The sequence below is a fragment of the Diabrotica virgifera genome, chromosome 5 (assembly GCF_917563875.1).
Source record: "Diabrotica virgifera virgifera chromosome 5, PGI_DIABVI_V3a".
In the NCBI taxonomy this organism is placed as follows: Eukaryota; Metazoa; Arthropoda; class Insecta; order Coleoptera; family Chrysomelidae; genus Diabrotica; species Diabrotica virgifera.
Window position 1 is genome coordinate 228438445 of NC_065447.1, and position 18791 is coordinate 228457235.

General features: G+C 34.6%; 1 protein-coding gene across 1 annotated transcript; it reads left to right on the plus strand.

The window, feature by feature from the left end:
- Nucleotides 1-13038: 13038 nt before the first annotated feature.
- Nucleotides 13039-16211, plus strand: LOC126885302 (uncharacterized). The gene is made up of 2 exons (XM_050651818.1): nucleotides 13039-14113; nucleotides 16090-16211. Exon 1 carries the CDS (start codon nucleotides 13089-13091, stop codon nucleotides 14085-14087), a length of 999 nt encoding a protein of 332 aa, XP_050507775.1. The 5' UTR covers nucleotides 13039-13088; the 3' UTR covers nucleotides 14088-14113; nucleotides 16090-16211.
- Nucleotides 16212-18791: the final 2580 nt, after the last annotated feature.

Sequence of the window (18791 nt, forward strand, 5' to 3'; positions counted from 1 at the left end):
CGCTTCTTCTCGATCGACGATGGTAAATAAATGTGTGAGTGTGGAGTAAAAATATGGTTTTAATTGACAGCTACTTATAATTACACTATAGATGTTGTTCAAGTAACTTTCTATGATAGACTACTCTTAATGACAGCTGCTGATAATAATTACACTCGGCGTAACTTCTAACAACGACTTACGCACTTGTTAACGAGGTAACTATTTAAATTAGACTGCAACCCAAAATAGTCCCTTTGGTTAATTTATAATCTCGTCAAAATATACAATTCATCAATAAGTTGAATGACAACCGAACTACGGACTTTGCATGTTGAAAGATTGCAACTACAGTTTAAAGGAAGCTATTGCAGAACTTATAAAGTTCAATTGGAAAATATATTATTTGGCAATTTATAAAGTTTGCAGGTTGAATGGACTCTAATTATTAAAATATTACTCGATGTTTCCCAATGTTTCAATTATACACGGTGAAACTATAAAAGTTTAGGAAGTTAAGAAAAAATGTGAGATTACAAATTTAGGAATTAATTTGAGATTGAACACCTATCAAATCTCATAACGTTCGGGAACTGATTAACTCACTGATTACATATAAATAAATAATAAAAAATAATTATGCATGGTACATTTTAAATTTATACAAAATATCCTGAAATTGTCAAAATATAAACCTGTCTAATAACTAATAGCTTAATAATGAAAACGTCATCGTTGTCAGAAACCTTGCAGACATTTGTAATCGTATATCCCTATTAGGTACACTTTAATAACCTCTACTCACTAATTAATATATTCCTACTCTAGCAGGCCATTTATCCTCCACCTATTCATACCTCTTCATTACTTCCACTTTTAACAGACCCACTACTTTAACAGGTGGCAGACCGATGTATTCCTGCAATAGCAGAAGTTGGAGCAACTCGATCTGTGAGCAATGCGACATGAAAATAAACATTAAGAAAACCAAGGTGATGTCAATCCGAAAAAACCAGAATGTACCTCAATCTTGCACAATAAACGGGCACCTTTTAGAACAGGTGAATAAATTTAAGTATGGGGTGTTGGGTCAATAGCAACCTAAATACTGATCTAGAAATAAGATCAAGAATAGACCAGACCAGAAAATCTTTCGAAAAAATCAAAACAATGTTATGTGATCCTCGAATAAAACTCGAAATTTAACTACGTTTATCAAAATGCTACGTCTCGTCGACTCTTCTCTATGCAGTTGAAACGTGGATCCTTAAAACAGCAACCGTAAATAAATAACCCGTGTTGAGCTGCCCCCCTCCCACTTGCAAAAATCAAAAAACAAATAGCCCTGATTTATGAGCTATTTATGAGCTCTCATATTCCGCAAACTAAAAATTTTGAGCTCGTTCCACTGAGCAGGAATTTAATACTTTAGTGGGGGGGGCTGAGTCAGCCCCCCCCCCCCCCCCCACCACTTAAAAATAGGAATATTGAATCGGTTTTTGCGGCAGAATTACGAGCTATTTATAAGCTCTTGAAATTATATAGTTTCGAGTTTTGAGCTCATCCCCTTCACCCCCAAACAACCCTTTAATTGATTTAATTTAAGAGAAAAATGCCGAGAACACTTAAAATATATCGTATTGCGGATATAACTCCTATAGCGTATATACTCTAAGAATAAACTATTAAATCACGTGCATTTCGATTATTCAGCTACAACCCCTTCGCAAGAAAACCACCCTATCTTCCCGGCTTAAGAGAAAGTTGTACTTAAAATGCATTAAATTAATTATTTGGCGACTACATATCATTTAATAATTTATAAGCTTCCAAATTACGCGCATATAAATCAGTAAATTGCAATTTATTTTGTATAGTGCAGTCACTGAAAGTAAAAATCAACGATTACCTTCAATTTCGGTGAACCTTCATCGATTTTCACGAAAATTGGTCAGTGGTTAGAGGATACCTCAAGAAACAAAGGTGACATGGTACCACCTTGCGCCTTTACCCTGAGGGTGGATACCGCCCCTTCTCGGGGGTGAAAATTATTTTATAAAAAATAACTGCACAAATCTATAAAAGAACAAATTATAAGCAAAATTTATTATATAAAGTTATTAAAATAAGTCAATACTTTTTAAGTTATTAAAGATCAAAAATTCTAATTATTCGTGAAAAAAATGCATGTTTTGAAGCGGTTTTTCGTAAATCACTGAAAAACTGTAAGTTTTTACAAAAAAGTTAATAGTAGTTTAATTCGTATAGCTTATATTCTAAGAATAAACTCTTAAATCACGCGCCTTTCGATTATTGAGCTACAACCCCTTCGCAAGAAAACCATCCCATATTCCCGGAAGAGAGAGTTGTACTTAAAATAATTTAAATTAATTATTTGGCGACTAGATATCGTTTAATAATTTATGAGCTCGCAAAATATACCCATCTCAATTGTTGAATTGCCATTTTCTTTCTATAGTGCAGTCACTGAAGGTAAAAATCAAATATGACCTTCGATTTCGGTAAATCTCCATTCATTTTCACGAAAATTGGTGAGCGGATTTTGATGCTATCAACTTTTTCTCGAGCTTATTTTTGATAGGTATTTCAAGTTCTTTGACAAGTATTTAGTACCTAAGTGTTATAAAATCCATCTCTTTCCCGTTATTTAAGCTTGAATCCTTAGATTTGAACAGTCGCAGAAAAAAATATACATTTAATTACCAATAACTTACTTTAAATTAACATTAAAGGGTTTTTCATGTAAGCAATTTATTATATTTTTTATTAGCTTCAATTTTAGTGATAAACAGTTTTTTGTAAAAACTTACAGTTTTTGAGTTATTTATGAAAAATCGCTTTAAAGCACGCATTTTCTTTCACAAAAATTAAAATATTTGATCTTTAATAACTCAAAAATTATTGATTTATTTTAATCACATTATATAACAAATTTTGCTTACAATTTGTCACTCTCTCGATTTGTGGGGTTATTTTTAATAAAGTAATTTTCACGCCCGAGAAGGGGTGACATATACCCCAGGTTAAAACCCCAAGTTGTTATTGTTAATTCGTGAAAATGAATGGAAGTTACCGAAATCGAAGGTCATAGTTGATTTTTACCTTCAGTGACTACACTATAGAAAGAAAATGACAATTCAGTAATTAAGATGCGTATAATTTGCAAGCTCATAAATTATTAAACGACATGTAGTCGCCAAATAATTAATTTAAATTATTTTAAGTACAACTCTCTCTTAAGCCGGGAATATGGGATGGTTTTCTTGCGAAGGGGTTGTAGCTCTATAATCGAAAGACGCGTGATTTAAGAGTTTATTTTTAAAATATAATAAGCTATACGAATTAAACTACTATTAACTTTTTTGTAAAAACTTACAGTTTTTCAGTGATTTATGAAAAACCGCTTCATAACATGCATTTTGTTCACGAATAATTAAAATCTTTGATCTTTAATAACTTAAAAAGTATTGACTTATTTTATTAACTTTATATAATAAATTTTGCTTTTAATTTGTTCTTTTATTGATTTGTGCAGTTATTTTTAATAAAATAATTTTCACCCCCGTGAAGGCGCGGTATCCACACTCGGGGTAAAGGCGCACGGTGCTACCATGTTACCTTTGTTTCGTGACGCATCCTCTAACCACTGACCAATTTTCGTGAAAATCCATTACGGTTTACCGAAATTGAAGGTAATCGTTGATTTTTACCTTCAGTGACTGCACTATACAAAATAAATTGCAATTTACTGATCTAAATGCGCGTAATTTGGAAGCTTATAAATTACTCAATGATATGTAGTCGCCAAATAATTAGTTTAATGCATTTTAAGTACAACTTTCTCTTAAGCCGGGAAGATAGGGTGTTTTCTTGCGAAGGGGTTGTAGCTCAATAATCGAAATGCACGTGATTTAATAGTTTATTCTTAGAGTATATAAGCTATAGGAATTATATCCGCAATACGATATATTTTAAGTTTTCTCAGCATTTTTCTCTTAAGTTAAATCAATTAAAGGGTTGTTTAGGGGTGAAGGGGATGAGCTCAAAAACCGAAAATATATAATTTCAAGAGCTCATAAATAGCTCGTAATTCTGCCGCAAAAACCGATTCAATATTCCTATTTTTAAGTAGGGGGGGGGCTGACTCAGCCCCCCACTAAAGTATCAAATTCCTGCTCAGTGGAACGAGCTCAAAATTTTTAGTTTGCTGAATATGAGAGCTCATAAATAGCTCATAAATCAGGGCTATTTGTTTTTTTATTTTTGCAAGTGGAGGGGGGGGGGCAGCTCAACACGGGTAAATAAATAGGAGGCCTTTGAAATAATTTGGATCTACCGGAGAATCCTCTAAATTTCATGGACATCGTAAGTATACCTCAAACGAAGAAGTGCTGCATAGAATAGGCAAAAACGAGAACTTTTCAACACAGTGAAAGTTAGAAAAACATACCTAGGCGGCTAGGCCACATACTGAGAAACAGTAAGTAGGTACCAATATGCTCAAATAATAGTGAAATGAAAGATCGAGAGAAAGAGATGACTAGGAAGTAAAATACTAATAGGTATTATGGCTAAGAAACATAGGACAATGGACAGGGCTAAATTTTGAACAGCTAATAAGAACAGCTGAAGACAGACAAGAATTTGCAGTAATTGTGGGTAGTAGCTAACCTCCATTGGAGAGAGGCCACTTTAAGAAGACGGTTTTTACTCCTGACCAATCCCATAGTTCAGGAACTGATTAATTCACTGATTATCTACATATAAATAAGTAAGTTATAAACAATAATTATGCGTGATACATTTTAAATCGTTGAAGAATATCCTGAAATTAACCTGCGCCTAATAACTAATAGCTTAATAATGAAAACGTCATCGTTGTCAGAAACCTTGCAAACATTTGTAATCGTATATCCCTATTAGCTACACCTTAATAACCTCCACTCACTAATTAATATATTCCCACTCTCGCATGCCATTTATCCTCCACCCATTCATACCTCTTCATTACTTCCACTTTCAACAGACCCACTGCACGGCGCAACACGTGAAACTTTAACAGGTGGCCGACCGACGTATTCCTGCAACAGCAGAAGGATTGGTCCACATCACGTGTAGATCTTCGCCTATAAACTTACCATCCCGCGAAAGACATCGACGTTTTCTTCGCGTATTTCTCGATGATCGTGCCTGCCATAAAACAAGTTATAATAAGGCGGACAAGATAATCATGAATATCCTTAAATAGGAGCAAAAGAATATCGCGAAACTGCAGGAGCTGAAAGTGGCGTTGAGCAGCCATCTTGCGTGGAGACGTCACTCTTCGAGTTCCCGCCTTCGCAGGAATGCCCCGCCTTTTTCGGCGCTCAGGACCATTATTGTCGATGAAGAGTGCGTGGAGAAATTAAAAGTTGTAACAGTAGGTGGTGTATGGGAATGGATTTGATTTTGTTTTAGTTTTAAATATACCCAAACAAAAAATGCACTCTACTATTTACGTCATATTTGGGAGAATAATAATGAAAAACATTTAACTGCTAAGTTCAGAATAGCCGTTTCTAAACAAATAGGTACAGGAAAATATAATACCTAAATTAGTTTTATCAATCCTGTGTTAAATTGTAGTTTTTCATTAGGTAGGATATATCTTCAGGGGCGCACGGCAGGCATGTTTTCTAGGGACAATTATTAAAGTTGAAAATGAAAAGTAATGAAAATATGAAAAGTAATGAAAATTTTTAAATACCTAGATATAAAAAAGATGAACCCAAACTACATGAAGATATAAATAATAACTTAAGTACCTAGATGCAATAAGTTTCCTCAGATTTTCCTAACTAGCGGTTTTATTGGGTTGAATTTGTCTGTCTATGGTTTAAGTTTTATGTCAGATATTTGGAGGTGTCAGGCAGGGATGTATACTACCGCCACAATTATTCAATATATATGGGGAGCATATTATGAGAAGAGCACTTGAAGGATGGAAAAAAGGCATCTTAATCCCAATAAATGGTCATAAAATAATCAACCTACGTTTCGCAGATGACACAGCCGTTCTTGCAAATAGTCAAGCAGAGCTGACTGATCTTATACCTACGACTGGTTGAAACCGAAAGTCAAATAAGTATTTGGTCTTCAATTAAACATATCAAAGACAAAGATCATGATAGTGGATAGACTACATAACAATCATCCACACATAACCACAATTGATTGTTTTGAGGTTGTGAGCTCATACTTATATCTGGGGTCATTAATCACAAACACAGAGTCACTACAGCAAGAAATAAAACGTAGATCTAGCAAAAGTCGCCACAGCAAAAATGACCAATATATGAAAGGACTGTCAAATTTCAAGAGCGTTAAAGATGAGCTTGATTAACTGCTTAATATTCCCAATACTGACCTACGGATGTGAATCTTGGACCCTGAGAAATTCGGAAAAAAGAAAGATAGACGCCACTGAAATGTTCTGTTGGAGACGAATGCTACGAATTCCTTTGACCGACCATAGGACAAATAATTCAATTTTAAGAGTGCTAAAAGTTAGCCAACGACTCTCCAGTAAAGTCCATCTCCAACAATTAAAATACTCTGGACATGTTATGAGAGCAAACACAGAAGACATGGAAAGTCTCAATATATAAGGAAAGGTGAAAGGCCGAAGATCACGAGGAACATCCCCAACAAGGTGGGTCGATCAAATTACAGAAATATGCAAAAAACCTATGCATGAGTTAAAAGAAATGACCAGAGACAGAGATCTTTGGAGACGGACAATACACGACATCACGTCGACTACTACACTCCCTCCGGGGGGTCAGGATTGAAGAGAGAGACTATATTCCCCTATTCCACCCCCTATTCCACCCGTAGATCCGCCACTATACCGACGACGAAAGAAGAGTAGCAGGAAACTTACTACAATCGGCCCAGTGAAGAGAACACTGGAAAGAACTGTGGGAGGACTATGTCTAGCAATGGACGCGATTGGCTGATTGTTGATGATGATATAAAATGTCAGCTAATAAAAATAGATAAAGTAAACGAAGATGCAGAACAGGTCCTCATTTTCTTACCGATTTGACGTGAGCGTTTTGTTTACATAATTATTTATCTACTCCGTTACAGCTTTCAGCAAAAGCTTGCTATCGCTTTGATGATATGAGAAGCCAAGCACCATGCATCGTCATGCCTCCCATATTGGAATTGGTATAAATTGAGTGTTATGAGACCATTTCTGCCTCCCATTTTTATGAGGCACTCGGGCTGATACATATTCATACACTGAAAGGCCAACAAATATTTTTAAATGAAATATTTTATGAATTGAAAAACCAAATTAAAGCCTCCCGTATTTGAATCAGTGTCAATTGAGTATTATGAGGTTATTTCAGTATCCCTGCTTCGTTAGATGCATGTGATAGAAATTCATACACTGAAAGGCCAACGAATATTTCTTTTTTATTTACCATTTAAAGTGGTTAGCGTACAAAGGCACCCCTTACTTTGATGGCCATAAACGAAAACGATTTAATAATATCGTTTCAGCAAAACCTTGGTAATTAATTGAACAGCCAAATACATGCGTATATTGTGCTCTTGACTGTATTGGAAGAAATAAATTATTTTTTTTTATTTAGCACGCTTCGACAACTAATGGCCATTGATATGGCCAGTACTACAGTAGATTTAGCCATCAGATACCAAGTGTAGGGTGTGTGTTGAGTAAATGTCTTGTTACTTTAAAAAGTCGATTTCATTGTCTTTACAAAGAGACGCTAATTGTATCCGAACGTCTGCAGTAGTGTTGCCAAAATCGGTCTTGGTGTTGCAGTCTTGGTCTTGTTCTTGCGTTTTCGCAAGACCAAGACCAAGACCGCTTTATTTTAGCAAGACCAAGACCAAAACTGACCGTGCAAGACGTGAGCAAGAACAAGACTAAGCCTGCGAGACTCTTGCGTCTTGAATTTAGGATTGAGTGTCATTTTAGGGAATATATTAGTTCGGGTATATGCTTAGAGACTATGAGACGCAAAAAGATATGTAGGTAACAAAAATTTGGAAAATTGGACTTGTGACTTCTGAACAATACAATAAACATACATAGCGGATCAAAATATTGCTTAAAAGAACACTTGGCCTATTTATTTGACACGTACTCAGAGGTCATAATAAATTATTACAATGTAAAAATAAAATATTTTGTAATACATCCTTTCTTAGCAGACGACGGCGACGGACGCCTTCGCTCTGAAATTAATTGTATGTTAATTGTCTAGATTTTGAGAATAGCTGTCCTTTCATAAAATAATCTGTGTTGTGACGCCGACACTAATATCCTATTGAAACTTTTTAAAGATAATTATGTCGCCTAAGTTGATAAAAAATGACACACACGCAATTGTTTTTCCTTATCAGTTAGTAGGATTCTAAATACCACATTTGTATAAAGATTAAACATCGTACTTGTAAACTTTCTGCAGAGTGTGCAATTTTATATCAATGGGTCAAACAAAATTCCTTTCGATTAGACAGAGAATGTTCTTTAATAGAGTCAATGTCATTTATTTGTTTTTTTTTTGTGTTTTAACTAAGCATGTTTTAGCACATATGTAATATAAGGTTATTAAATGCAAATGTTTAAAGAAACAGACTGACTCCCGTGGGATATGGTAGATAGCTCAGTTAGTAAGAGTATAGGCAGGGATAGTTTAGATCGCGAAAAACTAATAAATATATGCTCAATATTTTTTTAAAATCTATCGAATGATACCAATTACGACTTACACGATTTACAGATCAAAATACTGTAAAATACACTAATTCAATACTTTTGAAAAATCTATCGAATGGCACCAAACACGACCCCCACGGAGGTGGGGTGGGGGGTTACTTTAAAATCTTAAAGAGGAGCCCCCATTTTTTATTGCAGATTTGGATGCCTTACGTAAAAATAAGTAACTTTTATTCGAAACATTTTTTCGAATTATGGATAGATGGCGTTATAATCGAAAAAAAAAAAAGTTTGTTGGAAATGGAAAATTAAATTAAAAAATGGCAAGCGCCCACTAAAATGGAAAACTTTACTAATTTCTTTTATTTGGTTTTAGGACCTACTCTTCACAACCCAATAGGTCCCCATAACGCTCGAGTGACTGCACATTTAGCATACTTTGCTCCCCTACCATTAGTCATTCAGCCAGTTGCAATAATTTCTCCAGTCAGACAAATACACAATCCTATCCATAATACAAAAATAAACAGATAAATAATAGAAAAAAAAGTATCATCAAGGCCAATCAAGGCATTTTTAGTACAAAGACAATACTGGATCTCGGATAAGACGTTATAGGTAAAATTTAGGATACACATCGCGGTCGTAAAAATACTAAAATAAAAGTAAACTAGAAAATTACGCCAGTCAATGGGAGCAAGAATAGGATATTCAGTCGTGTGATGGATGACCGAAGTTAAGTTTAACGTTTGAGTTAAAGTTAAGATAACTCTCAGGAATAACGTGCTCATAACTGTATAGGTAAAATTTGGTGTGATGTATCGCTCCCAGTTATGAAATAGTTATATCATCAACGTTATATTAGAAAGAAGTTTTGAGGAACAAATTTTGAAGTAACAAAGAGAACCTTATGTACAAATAGTACAAGTTGGAGTGAGCGCGAGAGATTGTTCCGAACATACCCGTCGTCGGCTACTGCCGATGACCGAACAGCAATCAGCTGTTTGGGTTCCTTGGTGTTTCTAAGTTGCTTTCAAACGGTAGATAGAAACAGGGTTGCCAGATTGGTGTATTTTCCCAAAATTTTGGGTTAATTTGAAAGCGTCTATTGAAATTTTTCTAAGCAGAAATTGTAGTGGGATTTTTTGGGGGCGGAAAATTATGGATGATTTTAAGGGGTCATGGTAAATTAAATTTGCGAATGTACATAGAACTGTATATTATACTCCCATATAATCAAAGACGATAGGAACTATGAATTATTTCCATGGCCCTCGTTGATATTGTAGTATGAATTTTGCTTTACTGTTCTCTTCATTTGACTAATAATTTATTAAAATGCGGCAACAATTTAAATTTGGGGACTTTGGGGTATTTGAGCTTCAATTTCAGGGAATTTCAGTTTCTAAGTGGGGGATTTATAAAATATCATCTGGCAACTCTGGATAGAAAGCTCAGTAGGTACTTAAAATAAAATTTCAACTTATATCGCTCGATTTGATTTTGTATAATTTTTAAAATTGTATTACCCTTCTATTCTTAATTATTAAATTACTAGCTTCTAAATTCACTTGATTTCTGTCTAAAAACAAGTCAAAAGATGAACCTAACCTTGCATAACTACAGAGTTATCTCATAACTTGAGGTTTAACGTCGCGTTATAAAGTGACCAGATAACTCAAGAACTGTCAAGAAATAACGCAAATAGTTAAGTTAAGTATGATACATCACACCAATTCGATGGTTATAACATAACTACAGGATAACTTTACGTTAACGATAACTTCGGTCATCCATCACAGGGCAAATTACCTCCGAATTCTATCCTACTGCATAGATTTTAATGAAATTTTGGGCCTAGTCTCTACTTATCTCCTAATTCAAAGTCTACCCTATGCCTATGTGTGCTTTTATCTTGGGGGTGGTTCCCACCCCTTCTTAGTGGTGGAAAAATTTTTGGTTAAAATTACCACGGAATTCGCTAGAGAACCTAATTCTAAGCAAAAACTGTTCATATTTTTTTTGAAAACTCAATACTTTTTGAGATATTCGTGGTTGAAAATTGGCCATTTTCATTGAAACATTACCTTTTCGTACGGTTTTTTGCGAATACCTTAAAAACTATGCATCTAACGAAAAAAACTATATTAAACATTTTTGTAGGTTATAAAAAAGCAAAGAGACAATTGAATTCAAAAATTTTCTAGTTATAATACAAAAAGAGATATGGTAGGTGAAAATAGTTTGTTTTTTGGTACATTCTCAAATTGGTGTATTCAACTTGAAATAACAGAGAAACGGTCAACTTCTTGTGTATAATGCTACTTATATCTTTTATAGTACTTGAAAAGGCCTTTACAATACATTAAAACTGAGGGAGATATGCTGCAAACAAAATTGATAACTAATGTATTTTAAGAAAAATGAGAAGTAATTTTAACCCCCATCCACCAAAATGTAAATGCATCGTTCTCCTTCTACAATACCTTTTATTATAGTGTTATTTCTATGTTCACAAATTGGAGGGGTTTAAAATGAATGGTTTTTGAAGAAAAAAAAAAAGATCAAATTATAGAGCGCATTTTTAAATTCTCTTAAAAATCTTACTTTTTTTCCATGTAACTTGAAAATGATAAGAGATAAAGTAATGAAAAATGAAGAGGACATTTATATCTGAAAAAGCCCTACATTTTTGTGTAATATTTTTTTTCGTATTTCTTATCTTTTTCGAGTTACATGGAGGAAAAGGAATATTTTTAAGAAAATTTAAAAATGCGCTCTATAATTTAATCTTACTTTTTTCAAAAACCGTTCATTTTAACCGTTCATTTGTCCAACTTTTTGAACATAGAGATATGTAACACTATAGTAAAAAGTATTGTAGAAGCAAAACGATGTATTTAAGTTCTGATGGATGAGTGGTTAAATATACTTCTCATTTCTTCTTAAAATACATTAGTCATCAACTTTTTTGCAGAATGTCTCGCTTAGTTTGAATGTGATGGACATTTAGTATTGCTCATTTTAAAGGTCTTTCCAAGCTCTACAAAAGTTATTAGTATCATTATACACTTAAAATCGACAGTTTCTCTGTTATTTCAAGTTGAATAAACCGATTTGAGCATGCAGCCAAAAAACAAACTCTTCTTACCTACCATACCCCTTTGTATTTTAACTAGAAGATTTATGAAGGAACAAATCTCTTTGTTTTTTTTATAACCTAAAAGGTGTAATTTTTCAAGAAAATGGCCAATTTTAACCACGAATAACTCAAAAAGTATTGAGTTTTCAAAAAATAATTATAGAACAGTTTGTGCTTAACCGCTTAACGCACACATTTATTTGCAAAAATACGTCAAAAAATTACCTATTTATTTTATTACAGTAAAATAAACTACGAACAAGACCATTGTCACTAGATATAATCTAAAGTAAAAAAACGCATATTTTATTAGAAAAATATAAAATAACAAATACCCTCATGCGCTCACCCGAGTTAACTCGGTCGTAACTTTTTGCATACAAAATACTACAAGTAAGAGAAGAAAATCGCAATTATTCAACTATAATAATGTTAAATATTGCTAACAGTGTGATACACTCTAATACAAGGGGTTACACATAGAGGTACGTCACAGTCAGGGCAGAACGTGACGTCAGCAAAATAGAATTCTAGTCATCGTGATCCCACCCCAGTCGGCAGTCGATTGTAGAAAGTTTAAAATTAGAAACGAGTGGGCACGGGCTAAAAATTTTTTAGGGGGGGCAGACGTGAAGATGTTGCAGATTACATTTCGTATAATTTTGATATATAGTTTACAGCACCCGAAGAGCTAGGGGGGCCACGGCCCCCCCTGCCCATAAGTATGGGCGCCCATGCAAGTGGGAATACCGTTATTTAACGCTAGAGGAGTTAAAACGCGTAGGCGCCTTATATATCGTTCAAATATTTTATACACGAGTTAAATCGGTTAAGCGAAAATAGAAACGTAGTTTAAAACCGAGTTAACTCGGGTAAGCACGTTAAGCGGTTAAAATTAGGTTCTCTAGCCTCTTCCGTAGCTATTTTAACCAAAACATTTTTCACCCCCGAGATGGGGTGGGAACCACCCCCAAGATACAAGCGCACATCGGCATAGGGTAAACTTTGTTTCTTGAGCTATTCTCTACCTCTACTTACTGTGAAAATATCAAGTAAATCGATGTAGTAGGATGGAATTCGGAGCCAAATACCCTCATTGACTGCCCTAAATAGCTAGATATTGTATCTATATAAATATGTACAAAACAAATTTTGTTTGAAGTTATTTATGTCAGAAAATCAAATAATTGTCAATTAGTCCTTTCGAAAATGTATATATCGTATCAAATATTGGTGTTAATTAGCTTACTGACATTTTCGACATTTCTTGTTAACGCCAAAAATAACATTTTAGTCGCCGCTAAAACCATCGATGAAAACGGAAACAGCAAAACTAAAATTGAATTCAATTGCTGCAATTATACAAAGGCATATACCGCCATAATTGGAAAGCCAAATGCAGTGAATGAATCACCAAAAGGACAAAAAGCTGGAACTCAAGCAGAACACAGTACATCCACAGTAAAAATAAACATCACAAGTGAAGTGAAGAGACCAACAGAAAGTTTAGAAACTAAGTCGGAAGCTAACGATACATTATTAAAGCGTAAAGAAACCGATACTGAAGAAAAACCTCGAGAGATGGTAGTGAACTTCTTAAGAAATCTTATATCATCAATAGAAAATGATGAAACCAAATCGAAATGTAATGAAGAAATTGATGACAAACCTAAAGATACTGTAGTTCAAGAAGTAAGAAATGATACCGTATTAAAAGAGACTGATGAATCAAAACCAAAAGGTAAGGAAACAGTGTTAAATAGTACAACCAAAGAGAAACCTAGCGAAATGGTAGGGCTGGTACTAAAAAATGTTGCAATACTAAAACCAACAGCTAACACGAAATCAGAATCTCAGGAAAAGCCAAGTAAGATTGCACTGAAAACGTCAAGCATTCTTACATCAAAGCAAACAGGTGAAGCAACATTAGAAAGCAATGATACATTACTAAACGGCCAAACTAGTAAGATCAATGAACAAATTGACAACACTTTAGGACTAACATCAAACCTTGTTTCAATTGTCGTTGGCAATGCAACAGTTTCTTCTGGGGATTTAGGTGATTCTACTGCCCCTATTGGTGTAAAAAATTTGCCAAGGAAGATGAATCATACCACCGTGTTTCCTTCAGTAAAGACAAATACTTCCATGCATAACATATCATCAGATCAAGGTCCTTATATTCCAGTACACGTTATGGAGCAATAGCTTTGCATTAAAATTAATGGACAAATGTATGTATACTATTTTTATTCTTATTGGATACTTTTGTGCTATAGAGGATTCTATAATATTCTTGCGCTATTTTTATAATTTTGTTTATTTCTGTTTAGTGCTGTTGGTTAGTTTAGTTAGTTCAGTTGGTTCATTTCTTTCCATCTGTTCTCTGAGAACAGAGTTCTCTGTTCTTTTTATCTGAGACTGTTCTCTCAAATAGAGAGTTCCATCTAAGTTAGTTTATCCTTTTCAATTTCTCTCATGCACATGTACCTATGTACTTCGTTTTTGGTGTATTCATTAACATTTAGACACCATCGCTTTGTTGTGAACAGCAGATTATCCTTGTCTTGTGCGATGACTACTTGATTGTTTGCAAAATGAAGCATATATACGATTGTTTCGTCGTTTAATGGTATATCCATTCCAGATCACGATCTCCTCCATTTCGTGTGTCTGCTTCAGATAGAACTGAGAGTAAGAGCTTTGAGATGCTACCTGTTCTCGATACTACAATATGGATTGAAAGCTGGACATTAAAGCAAGAACACATAAATAAGCTACAGTCATTTAAAATGTGATGTTACAGAAGGATGCTTAGAATAGCATGTACACAGAAGAAAACGAACACGGAAGTATTGCGAGAAATGGGTAAAAAATGCGAAATAATGAACACAGTAAAAATAAGAAAGTTTCAATATCTGGGACATGTAATGAGGGGACCGCGATATGAAATGCTAAGACTGATAATACAGGGAAAGATAAGAGGCGGAAGGAGGAGAGTGTCATGGTTAAAGAATTTAAGGGACTGGTTTAGATGGAGTTCTATAGAGCTCTTTAGAGCAGCGGTGGATAGAGTAAAGATAGTGATGATGATATCCAACCTCCGATTAGGAGACGGCACTTGAAGAAGAAGCTTCAGATAGATTTTGAAGAGTGTTGGAGATATACTGCATATTGTTGGAGATAAATTGTTTTCACTTGTTGAATTAAAGTGCAGATGTGGTCGATGCAAGATCATCTATATTGACATCCTGATTTATGTTTTAGCTCAGTTCATGTTTAAGTGCTGGTAACTAAGATGCAGCGGTAATTCTTGCAGTCATTATGGGTTTCCATGTATATTATTTCTATCTCCGTTTAAATATCTATTTAAAAAGTTTTATCAGCATACTAACAGCGTTATAGGCTCTTTAATTTTTCAAGGTTTTTATAAGTTTCACTTTTAGGTCGTCTCCGGTGGTAATTTCTGGTCCACGGATTTGGTATCTTCTAGGTGTTAGTTGAATATATTCAGCTTGTAGTTCTATTATTGTAGTTCACTTGTAGTGGAGACTTTTAAATACATTCAAGTTTATGGTTTATAGGTTTATATTAATTTATGTCCTCTCTTTAACTTTCGTATGAATCTCCAAGACTCCGAAAACTGACTTCTGGGTTTTCCTTTTCCTTTGTTTTAATAGTGATCTTTCTATTCATTTAATTTTTTTCAGGGGTACATATTTTTTCCTTTTTTTCTTCTTTCTGCTACTTCTTTTCCTACCTGTGCTAGAGTGTCAGTTAGTAATGTTTCTATTTCATTGAAGTGTTTAGTTTTTTAGTCGCTTGTGGTAGGTATATTTTTCTTATTTTCAGTTTATGTACCTATTTTATTTGTTATGAACTTTGTCTATGTCTCATTTTGGGCTACTTTCTATTTTTATATTTGCTTCAAATCGACCATTAACGACCAATTTGGTTCGACCAAGTATGTAGTCATTCCTCCTCCTCATTCTTTGAGCCCTTGTCATGGCGTGGTGTTCTACTGTCTCCATTGGCTTTTATCCTGTACCAGATGGACAACTTCATGTAGGAATTTTCCTACCAGAGTCTTCATTTGGTCTGCTCACCGTGTTGGATATCTTCCTCTTGGTTTTTATGCCTTCTACCTTTTCTTCTACTACAAATAGTTCTATGTGTAATCAAAATATAATTAATTTTATGTTTTTTTCAGAACAACCGATTTGAAGACGAAGTGATAATTATTTTGGTCCTTTGTGCGTTATAAATGATTTCAGATTTACTCCATTGAAATGTTAATCATTATTCATTTATTAAAAAAAATGAAATTAAAAATATACAGTTCTTTTATTTGGATTAAAGCACACATTTTTATATCAGGTACTTTTAGTGCGGCTATACCACAAGATTAATATACAGCGTGTTCCAACCAAAATTTGACCCCCTCCCCAGAAACTCAGAAACCTAGAGTTTCTTCACAATTTAAAAAAAAACACGTCAATTTGTATTGAAAGAGGGACGAATTTTCATGCAAAATTCATGCCATCAAATTTAACCCCCTACTGCCCATTTAACCCCTCCCCCCAGTTTTTTTAAATAGTAAGTGTAGTCGAGTTGCATTTCATTTGAAAGGTATTTTGGTTCTGTACAGGACTCTCTATTTTTTTTTAATTTTCGGAATAACTTTAAAGACAATTTTGGATTTAACTAATTTATAATAAAATCAATGGGAAAATCCCAATAGTTGGCTGTATACCATAGTTTAAAAAATATGAATTTATATATAAAATATAATTTATAATACATTTGTTAGGTCCAAAATTATCTTTAAACTTATTACGTAAATTAAAATAAAATAGAGTGTCGTGTAGAGAAAAAAATTATCTTTCAAATGAATCTCCTAGAAAAATTCGCAGAAGACTCAGAACTCGTTGTACCAATTACCACCTCGAAAGCTCTTCATCACCGTACACCAACGTAGGTCTCACCACACTCTTGTATATCTTTCCTTTCAGCCCTTCTCTGTTTTTTCGATTATAGTATATCCCTCTCATTCGCTTCTAGTTAAATCAACCAGCATGTATGCTGTGGAAATGTCTCGATCTAGTGTGCATTTTCCAGTATGTAGGTAGGAGCTAAGGTATTTAAATTCTCCTATTGGTCCTAGTTTTCTCCAAGCAATTCTACGTCCCAACTATTCCTTTTCTTACCAAGCACATACACTCCGTTTTCTACCTGCTAACGTTAAGTCCACCGTCTTCAATAGCCCGTCTTTAACCCTACAACTTTGCTCTCTTCTACTATCACAATATCATCAACAAAGAGCATTGGCCAGTGTAAACGAGCTAAATATTTTAAACTAACTATGTCACATAATTTAACAATAATAGATCATTAATAATTATAAAAATCAAAAATGAATAACCATTTTCAATTTCGTTGCAACACGAAACTAAAGCCGAGTACAACACGTCAAGATGATGCAAATACTAAGGCTACGGCTCCACGGGCGAGAAATTGACGCTAGCAGTAGCCGTAAAACGAACTTAAGGTTCCGCGGAACGGAATAGGAATAGCCGAACTGTACCGACTACAGGACTTGTGCGTAGTCGGTTCAGTTCGGCTATTCCTATTCCGTTCCGCGGAACCTTAACTTCGTTTTACGGCTACTGCTAGCGTCAATTTCTCGCCCGTGGAGCCGTAGCCTAAAAGAAGCATGAATTAACAACCAAGATCTGAAAATAATTACTAGAAACCTTTACTGGAATCAGACTGCAAATCTCAGAGTTGACGCTGAACACTCCGAATATGTTAAAATCATGCGTGGAGTGAGGCAGGGCTGCATTTTGTCCCCCCCTAATTTTCAATATTTACTCTGAAAGAATATTTATCGAAGCTTTGCACTAAACTGAAAAAGCTATTCTACTAAACGGGTACCGGCTAAATAACATCAGGTATGCAGATGACACCATAGTACTTGCGGACAACCTAGAAGACCTACATGTCCTCATGAACAAAATCACGTATTATAGTCAACAATAATATATGGACTAAATATAAACGTAAAGAAACCAGAGCTTATGATCGTCAGCAAGAAAAAGATAACAGAAGGTCAACTCTATATCAACCAAACCCCTGTAGAAAGAGTGAGGCACTACAACTACCTTGGCACTATAATAAATGAAGAATGGACCAACAACCAAGAGAAAAGAGCGCGCATCGGAAAAGCTAGATCAATCTTCAACCGTATGGGCGCGTTTTTCAAGAGCCACAACCTATCTCTTTGTATAAAAGTAAGAATGTTGAGATGTTACGTCTTCTCTGTCCTTTTTATGGTGTTGAATTATGGACTTTGAACGAGGATATGTGCCGAAAGTTGGAAGCATTTGAGATGTGGCTATATCGGAGAATTCTTAAAATCCCATGGACTGATCGGGTCACTAATGAGGAGGTCCTTAGAAGAATGGGGAAGAGCCGAGAGGTACTGACCACCATCAAATCTGGAAAGTTGGAATACTTTGGACACATTATGCGAAATAAATCCAGATGTGCCCTTCTACAAGCCATCCTGCAAGGAAAAATATTTGGAAAGCGAGGTCCAGGAAGAAGAAGAACATCCTGGTTAAAGAACCTCAGAACCTGGTTCAACACAACATGATCGCCAACATTGGTCACGGATAGGCACATCAAAAAGAAGAATGTTTTTCTGAAATCTATTGAAATATGGAATAATTTTAAACGGATTGATAAAATGTCAATTATTTACAATAGGAAACACTTTATCTTTTAACTAAACTAGTACTATGTATTTATTATAATCTTTAGAGGTGTTGCATGCAAAGGTGTTTTAACAGAATTACAAAGTTTACAGTGGAAATTAATTACACGTAGACAACGTTTAATAATTCCAATTTA